The sequence below is a fragment of the Saccopteryx bilineata genome, chromosome 4, assembly GCF_036850765.1.
Source record: "Saccopteryx bilineata isolate mSacBil1 chromosome 4, mSacBil1_pri_phased_curated, whole genome shotgun sequence".
NCBI classification, from domain to species: Eukaryota; Metazoa; Chordata; class Mammalia; order Chiroptera; family Emballonuridae; genus Saccopteryx; species Saccopteryx bilineata.
Window position 1 is genome coordinate 27,556,122 of NC_089493.1, and position 16,504 is coordinate 27,572,625.

At 44.3% G+C, this 16,504-nt stretch overlaps 1 protein-coding gene across 1 annotated transcript in view; it reads left to right on the top strand.

Annotated features, from left to right (window-relative positions):
• Positions 1-16,504, top strand: part of ALDH6A1 (aldehyde dehydrogenase 6 family member A1) — a 27,431-nt gene continuing 10,927 nt past the window's right edge. The window contains exons 1-7 of the mRNA XM_066277729.1: positions 1-157; positions 9,711-9,764; positions 10,803-10,877; positions 11,041-11,202; positions 11,424-11,502; positions 11,915-12,217; positions 14,876-14,997. Coding sequence (XP_066133826.1) covers positions 110-157; positions 9,711-9,764; positions 10,803-10,877; positions 11,041-11,202; positions 11,424-11,502; positions 11,915-12,217; positions 14,876-14,997 — 843 coding nt within the window. The 5' untranslated portion in view covers positions 1-109. The remainder of the gene's footprint in view (positions 158-9,710; positions 9,765-10,802; positions 10,878-11,040; positions 11,203-11,423; positions 11,503-11,914; positions 12,218-14,875; positions 14,998-16,504) is intronic.

Consider the following 16,504-nt stretch of genomic DNA (forward strand, 5'->3'; position numbering starts at 1 on the left):
TCCACCAATGAAGAGGCGCGGAAGGATGGCGGGGTGAAGTCTGGCAGCGGCAGTAGGGAGTCACGGGGAGTAGGGGCACAGGGAGGCGGAGAAGACGCAGCCGAGAGCCATGGCGGTGGTAGTGGCAGCGGCGGCAGTGCGTGCTCGGATCCTGCAGGCGAGTGAGGGTGGCGCCGAGGGGTCGCGAAGCTAGGAATTGGGTCCCTTTTGTCCAGTCTCTGAAACAATCAACCTCTTCCAGGCCGACCCTACTCCTCCCACAAGAGTGTGCGGCCCTGTCCCACCCCTCTTGCTCGGTACCCGCCCCCGTTGGATCCAGCCCCTGACAAGCACCCCAGCCTCCCCCTCCCCCCCCCCCCACTTTTGAGCCTCCCCTTGCCTGGCTCCGACCCACTCTCCTCCTCCTGCCCTGCCCTGTTGCTGCTGTCACACTCTCTTGTCCTCGCCTGTCCTCCCACATTGTTTTCCTTTCACCTCTGCACTTGCCACCGCTTCCCCCCCAAAACTCCCCTCTGTTCACCATTTTTAGAACTCTTTTACTTGCCCGGAGCGTCCAGATTGTTTTCTTTCCCCACCCTACTTCACTGTCTATAATCCAAGCTCTAGGAGAGGAGGAGGAGGCACACGAGGGCGAGGGTCAGTGAATGAACTTTAAATCTCCTTCTAGAAGTGTACACTAGATTTCCCCCCAAAGCCATTTGCTAAGCTATTTTCCCTAGTTGTGGCTATTTGCAGTTTCTATAGGCCATGGGCTGCCCTCTTGCTTGCCAAGATTTTCAGTTAAACTTTCAGCAAAGTTACAATGTTCATGTTGCCGGTTAGTAAGGACACATTTATGCTACTAGTTTGTCCCAAGCACGTGCAAGGGATGAAACACCTCTAAAACAATTGGTAGAAAAATGAGAGCCAAGGAAGACGGTGTAAATTTCGAGTTCCTAATCCCAATGGGGGAGGGGGGGAGCTTCAGGAAGCCAGCCTAAGGAGAGGTGGTAGAGCTACAGGAGCTCATGCCTGAGGCCTTTGCCCTGTTGTTGTTCAAGGACTTAGACTCTGAGGCAAGATTTACTGCAGACAACATTCTCCAACCTGCAAGAAACAACCTGTCCCATCTTACTCATTACCTCGAACCTAGGAACTTCTTCCTTTATATTAATGGGCTTTTAGATAATTTTGGTATTTACCAGGTTTTAGTGAGTTCTACTGCAGAAACTTATTCATTTTTAAGATTCTTAACATCAGCAAAGGTTCATGCTTAAATATGCTATTTAACGGGAAAGTGTGGAGAATGGATTTGGATAGGTTTGTCAGGTGGTCTGACTTCACTCATATATTTCTTGCTGTGATCCCAGTTCTGTTTTTCTAATCCTTTTTTAATAGCAGGAAAGCAACCTTTCCACCCTGTGTTTTCCATTTCCCTTTGAAATCTTTGGACGAAATTGACTTTCTTTGCCTTCTTCCCCTCCCCTCAATTACAATGAGTCATTAAGAAGTGATCCTTATGAGGGTATTTTATCTTTTGCATCAAGGAGAAGAATCTCCCTTCCCATGTACTTAATTTTGGAAACACCCTATTTTCTTACTTATTTGAAGAAGCTTCTGAGTTAACCTGGAAAAGAGCAGAAATACTTATCTTTAGCCAACTAGCAGTTACTGTAAAATGAGACTTTGATAAGAGTAGTCTAGATTTCAGCAGTCTTGAATTTTAGAGGACTATCAAAAGGATGTGTAAAGGGGAGAGTTTGTGTTTTCAGTTATTTGAAGTACATATTCAGCATGTCTTCTCTGTTATGTTGGCTAGTAAAATTTAGAACTTCTCCTTATATTATGATTCTCATTCAGGAAACCTGTCTTACAGAGTCTCAGTGGCTTCCTGAGGGATGTGGTATAAAATGCACAGGCTTCACAATCATACTTGGATTCTATCACAGCTCCACCATTTTCTAGTTTTAAGAATATTTGTGAAGCCTGACCAGACAGGGGCGCAGTGGATAGAACATTTGACTGGAATGCAGAGAACCCAGGTTCGAAACCCTGAGGTCGCCAGCTTGAGCATGGGCTCATCTGGTTTGAGCAAGGCTCATCAACTTGAGCCCAAGGTCGCTGGTTTGAGCAAGGGGTCACTCGATCTTCTGTACCCCTGGTCAAGGCACAGATGAGAGAGCAATAAATGAATAACTAAGGTGCAGCAACAAAGAATTGATGCTTCTCATCACTCTCCCTTCCTGTCTTTCTGTCCCTACCTGTCCCTCTCTCTGTCTCTGTCACACACACATACAAAAGAATATTTGTGAAGGTTAGAATTCAAGAATATAACAGAGTAAGTTACCTAACATTAATGGCCAGAGTCATCCAAGGTTTCCCAACTAGTAACTTAAATTCAGGACTTAAGTCTTGGCATTTCTCTCTGTGTCGGCACTTTCCCCAGGCTTTGGGAAGGGAGTGGGAAGTAAAATACTCACTGAAAGCTCCCTTATTGTAATGCAACATTAAGTGCTAAATAACAGGAGTGCACAGTGTACTGCAGGAACATATGGAAAGAGCCCCAGACTCAACCTTTTTAATTCAGGAAAGGTTTTCAAAAGGAGTTGGCTTTGGGCTTGAGATTTGCAAGACTAGCAGGCCTTTAGCTAAAAGGAGAAGAGAGTACCTGGTTGTGAAGCCAGTATCCATGGCCACCATGACAGACGCCTGGCCCATGCAGGTTCGCATTGGATTCGGACAGTCGGTAAAGAAACAACGGAGCCAAAAACTGGTGGGCCATCACCTTTAATCCTAGTTTGCACCCGGCGGGCAAGTAAAACACACACTGGGCTCCAAAGGCCACTCATTCAGTGCTCACAAAGCTACTGACTTATCTGAGTTTCCTAGAATCAAAGGTTTCTAGCTCACCAGACTTATTCACCTCTGTTCCCCATCTCCTTCCTTCTCCCTGCACAAACTCTGCACAAACTGGCCTCTCACTCAGCACTCCACTATCTTGGCTGCTTCTCCTGGTCTCCTCCACATGGCCTTTCTCTGCTCTCCTCTCTAATGCTAATCTCAGGAACCGAGAGAGAGCAAGCTCCCAGTCTGCCCCACTTTATAGTGTAGAAATCAAAACCTTTAATCCAATATACAAATAGGAAAGTCTCTGATACAAAGTCACTTATCTGAGGCATGATGGGATTCCTCATGAGAGTGCACTACCCTACATTAAAAAGGGTGGGAAAGGCCTAGTCTTAAAACTAAGCCTTAGGCTATAAGGATCATGCCTGTTTATAGTCTGTCCCCCCACATTCAATGCAAACTATAAGCAGGCAAACATATATAATATTTAAAACTTATTTGACCAACACTGTTAAAGGAAATAGTGAATACAAAATAAACATCTAAAGAGCAAGAAGTTTGATGTGACTGTATGTAGGATAGTTTCTTCAGCTAATCATTGTTTCTTGGGAAATGAAGAGAAGATGGAAGATCTGACCTGTCAAAAGCTATGTGATAATGTTTTATTATGCCAGATGCAGTGCCTTTTATGCCTCTGACAGCAGGGAGGCAGTGTGCAAGTAAAAAGATAAAATTAAGTGGCCTAGAATGCTCAAGTTGGCTGATCCATGTACTCTCTGCTCTATAAGAGAGTGTACATGAAACAAAATTAATATCAAATGATTGCTTGGTGAGTACTCATTCTTTCATTCTGCAAAATATTACTGAGTGCTTATCCTATTCCAGGAATGGTGCTAAGGACTGAGGACACAACCATCTAGTGATCTAAGGGGAGATACTCAATTAAACAAAATGTTATTTCATAATATGATATGAGAAGTAGAGGGATTCAGGTGTTTTATGAACTCCACAATCAAATACTTAGCCTAGAGCTGAGATTAAGACTTAAAAACTATCATCTGCTACTTATCTCACTCTCAGGAGTTAATCTTGTTTCTCCTACTTCAGAAGAAACAAACCATCAAGTGAGAATTTCCTCAGCTTCCTACCAGCAAACTTACAAAACTGACCTGCACTTATACCCTAAGCAATGGCGAAGTAGGGAGCCAAGGTGTAGAAGTGAACCAAGCAAATGAGATGAAGAAATCTCAGGCAAGAGGGAACAGCATGTGCAAAGGACAGAGAGAACTCAAAACGTCCTGGATGGCTGTAACATGGCAAGGAGGAGCATGGCAACCCATGAGATTAGAGAAGGAAATTTACTATGTAGAGTCTACTAAGCAACATAAAGATTAGTCTTTCTCCCAAGGGCAGTGGAAAGCCATTGTAGGGTTTTTCAGCGTGTGGTTGATTTGACCACATTTATGTTTTAGAAAGACCCTCTGGCTATGGCGTGGAAACTAGGTTTAAAAGATTTAAGATTAGGCCCTGGCCGTTTGGCTCAGTGGTAGAGCGTTGGCCTGGCGTGCAGGAGTCCCAGGTTCGATTCCCAGCCAGGGCACACAGGAGAGGTGCCCATCTGCTTCTCCACCCCTCCCCCTCTCCTTCCTCTCTGTCTCTCTCTTCCCCTCCCACAGCCAAGGCTCCATTGGAGCAAAGTTGACCCGGGCACTGAGGATGGCTCTGTGGCCTCTGCCTCAGGCGCTGGAATGACTCTGGTTGCAACAGAGCAACACCCCAGATGGGCAGAGCATCGCCCCCTGTTGGACATGCTGGGTGGGTCCTGGTCGGGCGCATGCAGGAGTCTGCTGACTGCCTCCCCATTTCCAACTTCAGAGAAATACAAAAAAAAAAGATTTATGATTAAAATTCAGGTGAGAGACAATGATGGTATGGGTGATGACAGGAGGGGTAGAGTAAAGGGGGTATATTCAAAGATTTCTAGGAGAACAAATTTCCAAGACTTATTTTGTTCTCTGTAAGAGAAAAGGAGGACTTGGGGTGACATTCAGGCTTCTGGTTGGGCAACTAGGTGAATAGTAATAGTCCCATTCACTGCCAGGTAGGCTATTGAAAGCAGAGCAGATTGGTGGAAGATGAGGAGTTCAGCTTTTTCTACATGTACCTACATAACATCCAAGTAGCGATATAGCAAAGACAGTTATGTGTTATGTGAATGTTACCTGAAGAGGAAGATACTGGTTAAGGACTCCAAATTTGGGCATCTTCAGAATCTAAGTCAGGGGTAGTCAACCTTTTTATACCTACCACCCGCTTTTGTATCTCTGTTAGTAGTAAAATTTTCTAACCGCCCACTGGTTCCACAGTAATGGTGATTTATAAAGTAGGGAAGTAACTTTACTTTATAAAATTTATAAAGCAGAGTTACAGCAAGTTAAAGCCTATAATAATAATTACTTACCAAGTACTTTATGTCAGATATTCGCTAAGTTTGGCAGAATAAATCTTTGTAAAACAACTTACTATAGTTAAATCTATCCTTTTATTTATACTTTGGTTGCTCTGCTACCGCCCACCATGAAAGCTTCAACGCCCACTAGTGGGCGGTAGGGACCAGGTTGACCACCACTGCTCTAGACAGTGCTACAGGCACATAAATTCTTGCACTTCATGCAGCTCTAGACTTTTGGTTAACAGTCTCTCTTCAGACAAAGTAATAGATTATTAGATTGCAGTTTTCTTTTATATTCCAGTCCATGGTATTTCAGATTGCTCACTTTGATTAGACTTAAATATTTCTCAAATCAACTTTCAAAGCATATATACTATTCATTTAGAGCAGGAGTTGGGAACCTTTTGGGCTGAGAGAACCATGAACGCCACATATTTTAAAATGTAATTCCATGAGAGCCATACAATGACCCATGTACGTTACGCGTTATCCAGTAAAAATTTGGTGTTTTCCCAGAGGACAGCTGTGATTGGCTCCAGCCACCTGCAACCATGAACATGAGTGGTAGGAAATGAATGGATTGTAATACATGAGAATGTTTTATATATTTTTTTTATATTTCTTTTTATTTATTTATTTATTTTGTATTTTTCTGAAGCTGGAAACGGGGAGAGACAGTCAGACAGACTCCCGGATGTGCCCGACCGGGATCCACCCGGCACACCCACCAGGGGTGATGCTCTGCCCCTCCAGGGCATCGCTCTGCCGCGACCAGAGCCACTCTAGCGCCTGGGGCAGAGGCCAAGGAGCCATCCCCAACGCCCGGGCCATCTTTGCTCCAATGGAGCCTTGGCTGCGGGAGGGGAAGAGAGAGACAGAGAGGAAGGAGGGGGGATGGAGAAGCAAATGGGCGCTTCTCCTATGTGCCCTGGCCAGGAATCGGACCCGGGTCCCCCGCATGCCAAGCCGACGCTCTACTGCTGAGCCAACCGGCCAGGGCGAGAATGTTTTATATTTTTAACGTTTTTTTTTTTTTTATTAAAGATTTGTCTGCGAGCCATAGGTTCCCGACCCCTGATTTAGAGAATTATTTTATTATAGCTGATCCCCTTCCCAATATTCTGATTATACCCTTTAAGGTACATGTGGCATTTAAAAAATAACTTTAGTAAAATAAAATTGGCATAAACTGTATATATTTAAAGTGTACAATTGGCCTGATCAGGCGGTGGCGCAGTAGATAGAGCATTGGACTGGGACACAGAGAACCCAGGTTCAAAACCCTGAGGTCACCAGCTTGAGTGTGGCCTCATCTGGTTTGAGTACAGCTCACCAGCTTGAGCCCAAGGTCGCTGACTTGAGCAAGGGGTCACTCAGTCTGCTCTACCCCCCCCCCCACAGTCAAGGCACATAAGAGAAAGCAATCAATGAACAACTAAGGAGCTACAACGAAGAATTGATACTTCTCATCTCTCTTCCTTCCTGTCTGTCTGTCCCTATTTGTCCCTCTGTCTCTCACACAAAAAAATAAAAATAAATAAAGTGTACAATTTGATATTTTACTATTTGAACACACCTGTGAAAACATCACAATAAAGATAACGAACAGCCTGACCAGGCGGTGGTGCAGGGGATAGATCGTCGGACTGGACACGGAAGACCCAGGTTCGAGACCCAGGTTCGAGACCCAGGTTCGAGACCCTGAGGTTGCCAGCTTGAGCACAGGCTCATCTGGTTTGAGCAAAGCTCACCAGCTTGAGCCCAAGGTCGCTGACTCGAGCAAGGAGTCACTTGGTCTGCTGTAGCCCCCCAGCCAAGGCACATATAAGAAAGCAATCAATGAACAACTAAGGTGTTGCAATGAAGAATTGATGCTTCTCATCTCTGTCCCTTCCTGTCTGTCCGTTCCTATCTGTCCCTCTGTTCTGTCTGTCCCTCTGTCTGACTCTGTCTGTCACACATAAAAAAAAGGATAATGAACATACCCATACCCTCTCCTGTTGCCTCCCCCATCATCTATAGGCAACCACTGATCTGCTTTCTGACACTATAGATTAGTTTGCATTTTTAGTTTTATATAAATGAATCATACAGTATGTACTTTTTTATGTCCGATTTCTTTTACTCAGTGTAATTACTATATTCTTATTGTTTTTTGTTGTTTTTTTACAGAGACAGAGTCAGAGAGAGGGATAGACAGGGACAGACAGACAGGAACGGAGAGAGATGAAAAGCATCAATCATCAGTTTTGCATCAATCATCAGTTTTTTGTTGCAACACCTTAGTTGTTCATTGATTGCTTTCTCATATGTGCCTTGACCAGGGTGGGGGGGGATACAGCCGACCGAGTAACCCCCTGCTCAAGCCAGCGACCTTGGGTCCAAGCTGGTGAGCTTTGCTCAAACTAGATGAGCCCGCGCTCAAGCTGGCGACCTCGGGGTCTCGAACTTGGGTCCTCCGCATCCCAGTCTGACACTCTATCCACTGTACCACCGCCTGGTCAGGTTATAACTTCTTATTGCTGCATGTATCAATAGTTGATTCTTTTTCATTGCTGAGTAGTATTCTAATATATGCATATACCACCTTAGTTTCTCTATTCACCCATCCAGTGGTGGACATATGGTTCTTTTTAAGTTAGATTTATGATGACTACATTTTCCAGGCCAAAAATTGGAAAATTATAGACTAATGACAATAAGATGGTTTTTTGTTTTTTTGTTTTTTTTTTCCATTTTTCTGAAGCTGGAAACAGGGAGAGACAGTCAGACAGACTCCCGCATGCGCCCGACCGGGATCCACCCGGCACGCCCACCAGGGGCAACGCTCTGCCCACCAGGGGGCGATGCTCTGCCCATCCTGGGCGTCGCCATATTGCGACCAGAGCCACTCTAGCGCCTGAGGCAGAGGCCACAGAGCCATCCCCAGCGCCCGGGCCATCTTTGCTCCAATGGAGCCTTGGCTGCGGGAGGGGAAGAGAGAGACAGAGAGGAAAGCGCGGCGGAGGGGTGGAGAAGCAAATGGGCGCTTCTCCTGTGTGCCCTGGCCGGGAATCGAACCCGGGTCCTCCGCACGCTAGGCCGACGCTCTACCGCTGAGCCAACCGGCCAGGGCAAGATGGTTTTTTTTGTTGTTTTTTTACAGAGACAGAGAGTGAGTCAGAGAGAGGGATAGACAGGGACAGACAGACAGGAACGGAGAGAGATGAGAAGCATCAATCATTAGTTTTTCATTGCGCGTTGCAACACCTTAGTTGTTCATTGATTGCTTTCTCATATGTGCCTTGACCGCGGGCCTTCAACAGACTGAGTAACCCCTTGCTGGAGCCAGCGACCTTGGGTTCAAGCTGGTGGGCTTTTGCTCAAACCAGATGAGCCCGCGCTCAAGCTGGCAACCTTGGGGTCTCGAACCTGGGTCCTCTGCATCCCAGTCTGACTCTCTAGCCCAGGGGTCCCCAAACTTTTTACACAGGGAGCCAGTTCACTGTCCCTCAGACCGTTGGAGGGCCGGACTATAAAAAAAACTATGGACAAATCCCTATGCACACTGCACATATCTTATTTTAAAGTAAAAAACCAAAACGGGAACAAATACAATATTTAAAATAAAAAACAAGTAAATTTAAATCAACAAACTGACCAGTATTTCCATGGGAACTAGGCTTCTCTCACTGACCACCAATGAAAGAGGTGCCCCTTCCAGAAGTGCGGCCAGGCCAGATAAATGGCCTCAGGGGGCCGCATGTGGCCCGCGGGCCGTAGTTTGGGGACTCCTGCTCTAGCCACTGCGCCACCGCCTGGTCAGGCATAAGATGTTTTTTTAATCAGGACTGTTGGAATTGTGGACATGATCATTATGGTTTATTGTTTTTCTCAACTTGCTATAACCCAGTCTCATGTGTTTTCTCTTTAAAGATTATATGAATCGGGCCCTGGTCGGTTGACTCAGTGGTAGAGCGTCAGCCCAGCATGTGAATGTCCTGGGTTCAATTCCAGTTAGGGCACACAGAAGAAGTGACCATGTGCTTATCCACCCCTTGCCCCTCCCTTCTCTCTCTCTGTCTCTCTCGTCCTCTCCCACAGCCATGGCTCGGTTGGAGCAAGTTGGTCCTGGGTGCTAGCCTTGCCTCAGGTGCTAAAATAGCTCAGTTGCCAAGCAATAGAGTAATGGCCGCAGATAGGCAGAGCATCACCCCATGGGGCTTGCCAGGTGGATCCCAGTTGGGGTGCATGCAGGAGTCTGTCTCTCTGCCTCCTCGTTTCTCACTTAAGAAAAAAAAAGATTATATGACTCTTGAGCAAACATCAATTCATTTTTCATACATCAACAATAACTAGTATAATATAAGCATATTCACTAAGAGCCATTCACTAAGTTCTTAATAATTTTCTGCTCTCATTTATCAAAATAATCATTTTTTTAACCTCACAGGTTTCTTCCAAGGTGAACTCCACTTGGTACCCAGCATCCTTCTCTTCTTCAGCGGTGAGTTTATTTTGCATGAAAGATTCACTTCTAAGAAGGAAGCCAGTATAAATTACATTTATCTTCTTTATGTAATTGTGAAACTTTCTATCTTGGTTTTCTTATTTAATATTACATCAATTACCATAAAAAATATATATATTACATCAATTACATTGTAAGCATTTTCAGTATTACAAGATGGTCTTTATACATGATTATGATTTTAATGGCTGGATTATATTCCATTATATATACAATATAACCCGAATTCATTCATATTTCCCCCATGTAACATTTAGATTGCTTCAGTTTTTCAATATTGTTTTACAAGCATTTATTTATAGTTTTTCTTCTTTTAGATTCTCTTCTGAAATAGGATTACTGTGTTAAAAGATAGAAACGTTTTCACAGCTTCTAGAAGTTTAGTTGACCCTGCCATATAGTCTGTACTACTTGACAACCTTTAGAGTTGTTTTATAGACTTTGTGTCTGTCAGCCACCTAAAATCTAATAAATAGGACTAGTGCTCAAAATCCTTCCTGTATAGAAGTACTCACACAAGGTAACATAGTAGTCCTTTATCTTTTTTGATCTATAGACCCTTTTGAAAATTTAGTGAAATTAAGCTTCGTCTCAGAAAAAATCAGATAAAAACATTTTTTAAATATTTTGATCATAAAGGTAAAACGTTATCATTGTAACATGAAGGAAAGTCAGCTGGGTCAAGAAGTCAGAATAGCTAACCTTCGTTAAGATAGAGTCCGCTGCTTTTTTGGTATAAGCTTTACAGTGATGTGTTTATTCATGAAGTTCCACTGTGTGATTAGCTGGGAAGCTTCCATGTTCAGAGAGATCAAAATATTGAGAGGCTCTGCCCCATTTTAAAAAACACTGTAAACAGGTACATAGTGTATCACTTTCCAAGGGGTACCATTTCTAGAAAGCTGTAGATTCATTATCAACCTGAATTCCTTCCTCTTTGTGAAAGTGAGAAGTAAAGCAATTAACTAACGCAGAGTTTTGTGTGTTATGTGTGTTGTTTGTTTGTTTTCCCAGCCAACTGTAAAACTCTTCATTGATGGGAAATTTGTTGAATCCAAAAGTGACAAATGGATCGACATTCACAACCCAGTAAGCAAAGCTGCTTAACTGACTGGCATAGAACTGTGGGAACATGGTTGGAAAGAGCGGACCTGGGTGTCTGTCGTGAAGCATGTAGTGCTACCTTTGTGACCCGATGGAAAATGTAGAAGGCAGGGCAGGCAAAGGATGATGTGCTGCTTTCTCCCACCAGGCCACCAATGAGGTCATTGGTCGGGTCCCTCAGGCCACCAAGGCTGAAATGGATGCAGCTGTTGCTTCCTGCAAACGTTCTTTTCCCGCATGGGCAGACACTTCTGTGTTAAGCCGTCAGCAGGTTCTGCTTCGCTATCAACAGCTTATTAAAGAAAACTTGGTAAGAGATCTGAATATCAGTTTCCCAACTCTTGTCTAGAGGAGACTTGATGCATCCACAGAGGCCCTTTTAGCTGCGCCTCCTCACTGTACAGCCCAGAGTTACATAGATGGTGACTCTCTCAGAGTACTTCTCCACCAGTTCTGTCCTTCTTTGGCTTCCTGTGAACTAAAAGGAGGCACAGCCTTCAATTGGTTTCTATTTGTGTGTTTTCTCTCTAGAAAGAAATTGCCAGGTTAATCACGCTGGAACAAGGGAAGACCCTAGCTGATGCTGAAGGAGATGTATTTCGAGGCCTTCGTAAGCTGGGAGTCCCCCGTGGGCAGTTTCAGGGACTTTTGGGAAGGGAGCAAGGAACATGGGAGGCAAAGATCCCATAATGAGGGATTGCTTCTTCTTTTATGTACATTTTAACCCATGAGATCTTTTTTAATACTTGTGGGAAATGGCAATACTTCTCAGAGGTATCTGAAATTGATTTACTTCATTCTTTGTTTTACTCAACTGACCTTCCAGTAGGTGTGTACATTTCAATGTCTTTTTCTCATTTAGAGAATCTCATTTTGCACAACATGGAGGGTCAAGTCAGTGTTTCTTCTCTCTGTCTTTGGCTTGAGCCACTCCCTGTCCTCAAGGCTTAGTAGCACAAACCAAAGCTAAGTATTTTACAGTGTGGGCAGCTGGTGGCCTGACTGCTTCTTTTTTGTTGCAGAGGTGGTTGAGCATGCCTGTAGTGTGACATCCCTCATGCTGGGAGAGACCATGCCATCCATTACCAAAGACATGGACCTTTATTCCTACCGCGTGCCTCTGGGGGTGTGTGCAGGCATTGCTCCATTCAATTTTCCGGCCATGATCCCCCTCTGGATGTTTCCCATGGCCATGGTGTGTGGAAATACCTTCCTAATGAAACCATCAGAGCGAGTCCCTGGAGCAACTATGCTTCTTGCTAAGTTGCTCCAGGACTCTGGTGCCCCTGATGGAACACTGAACATCATCCATGGACAGCATGAAGGTAACTGCCCCTTAGTACATGGCACTTAATCTGGCTACCAAACAATCAAGGTGTCGAGTGGTGACGGGTGTTCTAGACTGAGGAACTTAGGGAGGAAGGGATTTACTAATCTAAAGGTAATGTTTATTGACTATTGCCATCTGTGTGCTAAGGCAACTAACTGAGGAGCCGCAGTGCTTTGTGCCTTACTGCATTGGGACAAAGAAATATCGATTAGGGCAAGACACAGATAAGATTAAAGAAAAAGTTTTCATTTCAATATTAAGCTGTCAGAATATTGAAGTAATATTGAGAGAACTTATGAGGTATTTAACTCAAAAGAATTTAACTCACTTCACTCAGAGTGACTGAAGATCTTCTAATTCATATAGTAATAGCTACTACTTAGAAAGGGCGTCTGTGTTTCAGGAACTGTTCCTAGTGCCTTACATATATTATCTCATTTAATTATTTATGAGAATTATTTGAGATAGATACTATTTTTCCATTTTACAGATAAGAAAATTGAGGCATAATAAAAGTATATAATTTTTTCTAAGTCTCACAGCTGGAAATGATCAAAGCATGGATGTATATAGACAGGAAGACTGAGTACATAATGACGTTTTGGTCAACAACAGACCACATATATGACAGTGGTCCCAAAGATTACAATGGAGTTGAAAAATTCTTATCACCTAGTGAGATCTTAGCTATTGTAACATTATAGTGCAATGCATTACTCACACATTTGTGGTGATGCTGGTGTAAACATATAAACATACCTACTGCACTGCCAGTTGTAGAAAAGTAGAGCACATACAATTTAGTACCATACATAATACTCGATAATGATAATAGATGACTATATAACTGGCTTATGTATTTACTGTGCTATACTTTTTGCTATTTTTTTTTTTTTTTTTTTTTTTTTTTTTGCATTTTTCTGAAGCTGGAAACAGGGAGAGACAGTCAGACAGACTCCCGCCTGCGCCCGACCGGGATCCACCCGGCACGCCCACCGTGGGGCGATGCTCTGCCCATCCTGGGCGTCGCCATGTTGCGACCAGAGCCACTCTAGCGCCTGAGGCAGAGGCCACAGAGCCATCCCCAGCGCCCGGGCCATCTTTGCTCCAATGGAGCCTTGGCTGCGGGAGGGGAAGAGAGAGACAGAGAGGAAGGAGGGGGGTGGAGAAGCAAATGGGTGCTTCTCCTATGTGCCCTGGCCGGGAATCGAACCCGGGTCCTCCGCATGCTAGGCCGACGCTCTACCGCTGAGCCAAGTGGCCAGGGCATATACTTTTTGCTATTTTAGAGCATACTCTTTCTACTTAAAAAAAAGTTTGCTATAAAATAAGATGTCGTGTTATGCTAAGCAGCAACTTTATACATCTCGTGTTTCCTATGTCTATTGATTGCATCATTTTCTCTTGTGTTTGGCTTCATCTCATATTGTTTTGTACAGAAGACATGCTTGTACAGGCTTGTAGCCTATGAACAGGCTATACCATCTAGTCTAGGTGTGTAGTAGGCTATACCACCTCGATTTGTGTGATGTTCAGCCAATGACAAAATCACCTAATGATGAATTTCTTAGAATATATCCCCGCCATTAAGCAGCATGTGACTGTACTATGCTATATTGTCTCTCACATGAGGTTACAATAGTATCTGAGAGTTCTGGTATATAGTGACAGTTGAAGAAATATCACAGTCTTAAAGGACAAAAGTGTTCAGTATTGAAGGGCTATTATTTTAGAAATATATATATATGTACATATGTGTGTGTATATATATATATTTATTTATTTTGCCAGAGAAAAGGACAGATAGGGACAGACAGGAAGGGAGAGAGATGAGAAACATCAATTCTTAGTTATGTCACCTTAGTTGTTCATTGATTGCTTTCTCATATGTGCCTTGCTCAAGCCAGCGACCTTTAGGCTCAAGCCAGTGACCATAGGGTCATGTTTATGATGCCACACTCAAGATGGTGACCCTGTGCTCAAGCTAGTGAGCCTGTGCTCAAGACGGCGACCTCGGGGTTTTGAACTTGGGTCCTCTGCGTCCCAGGCTGACGCTCTATCCACTGCGCTGCCTGGCTTAGAGAATTTTATGAGTTTATTTGAGCCAAAGCTGAGCACAATTGACAGGAAGCAAGATCTCAAATGCTCCAAAGGGCTGTTATTTTGGAGGAAAATAGGGGTGGTAGCCTTCAGAGTTAGAATATAAATGGAAATTCTGGAATAGCAAATGAGGAAAATAATGAAAGGGAAGAGGCTAAATAGATATTGTAGTTTAAAAGAATTAAGAGAATAAGGCCCTGGCTGGGTTATCTCAGAGCATCATCCCAACACGCCAAGGTTGCAGGTTCAGTCCCCAATCAGAGCACATACAGGAATCAACCAGTGAATTCATAAAAAAGTAGAACAACTAATTGATGTTTCTCTCTCTTTCTCTCTGTCTCTCTGCCTTCCTTGCCCTCTAAAATCTTCCTTGCCCTTTAAAATATTTTTTAAGTGAATTAAGAGGACAAAGAGAACTTTAAAATTGGAATCCAGCATAGAAACACAAAAGTATAAGAACTCCTTCGTAGCAGTGGCAAAGCTGAAATTTGTGATGCTGAGAAACCCATAGCCATTTGATCCTTTCTGATAATCATTTCTTTTCTTCTTACAGCTGTAAACTTTATTTGTGACCATCCGGATATCAGAGCAATCAGCTTTGTGGGATCCAACCAGGCAGGAGAGTACATCTTCGAGAGAGGGTCAAGACATGGCAAGAGAGTTCAAGCCAATATGGTGACTTCTTACTTTTCCCCCCCCTTAAACTATGTCATATGTACTAAAATTACCTAGAAACAGCCCTTCAGCAGAGGGACCACTCATCCCATTCTAATGCTAATGTTTCCTCATTTCCATTTCATCCTGAATAGCTTTCCTTGAACAATGATCCTTATGTTGAGGTCTTTTGTTTTGTTTTGTTTTTTTTGTTTGTTTTTTTGTATTTTTCTGAAGCTGGAAACGGGGAGGCAGTCAGACAGACTCCCGCATGTGCCCGACCGGGATCCACCCGGCATACCCACCAGGGGGCGATGCTCTGCCCATCTGGGGTGTCGCTCTGTTGCAACCAGAGCCATTCTAGCGCCTGAGGCAGAGCCATCCTCAGCACCCGGGGCCAACTTTGCTCCAATGGAGCCTTGGCTGCGGGAGGGGAAGAGAGAGGCAGAGAGAAAGGAGAGGGGGAGAGGTGGAGAAGCAGATGGGTGCTTCTCCTGTGTGCCCTGGCTGGGAATCAAACCCATGACTCCTGCACGCCAGGCCGACGCTCTACCACTGAGCAAACCGGCCAGGGCCTATGTTGAGTTTTTTAGTCTAAGTCACTTTAAGTACCTTTTATTTCAGACAACAAATCTTGGTGCCAAAGGGCACATTTTCCCCTAAGAATGTTATTCCTTTTTTGTGTGTGTGACAGAGATAGAGAGAGGGACAGACAGGAAGGGAGAGAGATGAGAAGCATCAATTCCTCGTTGTGGCACCTTAGTTGTTCATTGCTTGCTTTCTCATATGTGCCTTGACAGCACAGCCAGTGACCCCACACTCAAGCAGGTGAACCCCCATTCAAGCCAGATGAGCCTGTGCTCAAGCCGACAACCTTGGAGTCTCGAACCTGGGTCCTCCACTTCCCAGTCCAACGCTCTATCCACTACGCCACCGCCTGGTCAGGCACCCTGAGAATGTTATTCAAATCGATGGGCTTTAGCAGCAACAATAAAATTCTGTTTTTGGCAGTTTCTTCTTTCATACCATGATTTTTTCTTTTCTTTCTTTTTTTTGTGAGAGAGACAGAGAGCGGGACAGATAGGGACAGACAGGCAGGACGGGAGAGAGATAAGAAGCAGCTCCTGCCTGACCAGGAGGTGGCGCAGTAGTAGAGTGTCAGACTGAGACGTGGAGGACCCAGGTTTGAAACCCTGAGGTCACCGCTTGAGTGTGGGCTCACCAGGATGAGCACGGGGTCACTTGCTCTGCTGTAGCCCCCCAGGCAAGGCACATATGAGAAAGCAGTCAATGAACAACTAAGGAGCCCAATGAAGAATTGATGCTTCTCATCTCTCTCCCTTTCTATCTGTCCCTATCTGTCCCTCTCTCTCTGTTAAAAAAAAAAAAGGCAACTCCTTAGCCTCCTTAGTTGTTCATTGATTGCTTTCTCATATGTGCCTTGTCGAGGGGCTGCAGCAGAGTGAGTGACCCCTTGCTCGAGCCAGTGACCTTGGGTCCAAGCTAGTGAGCTATTGCTCAAACCAGA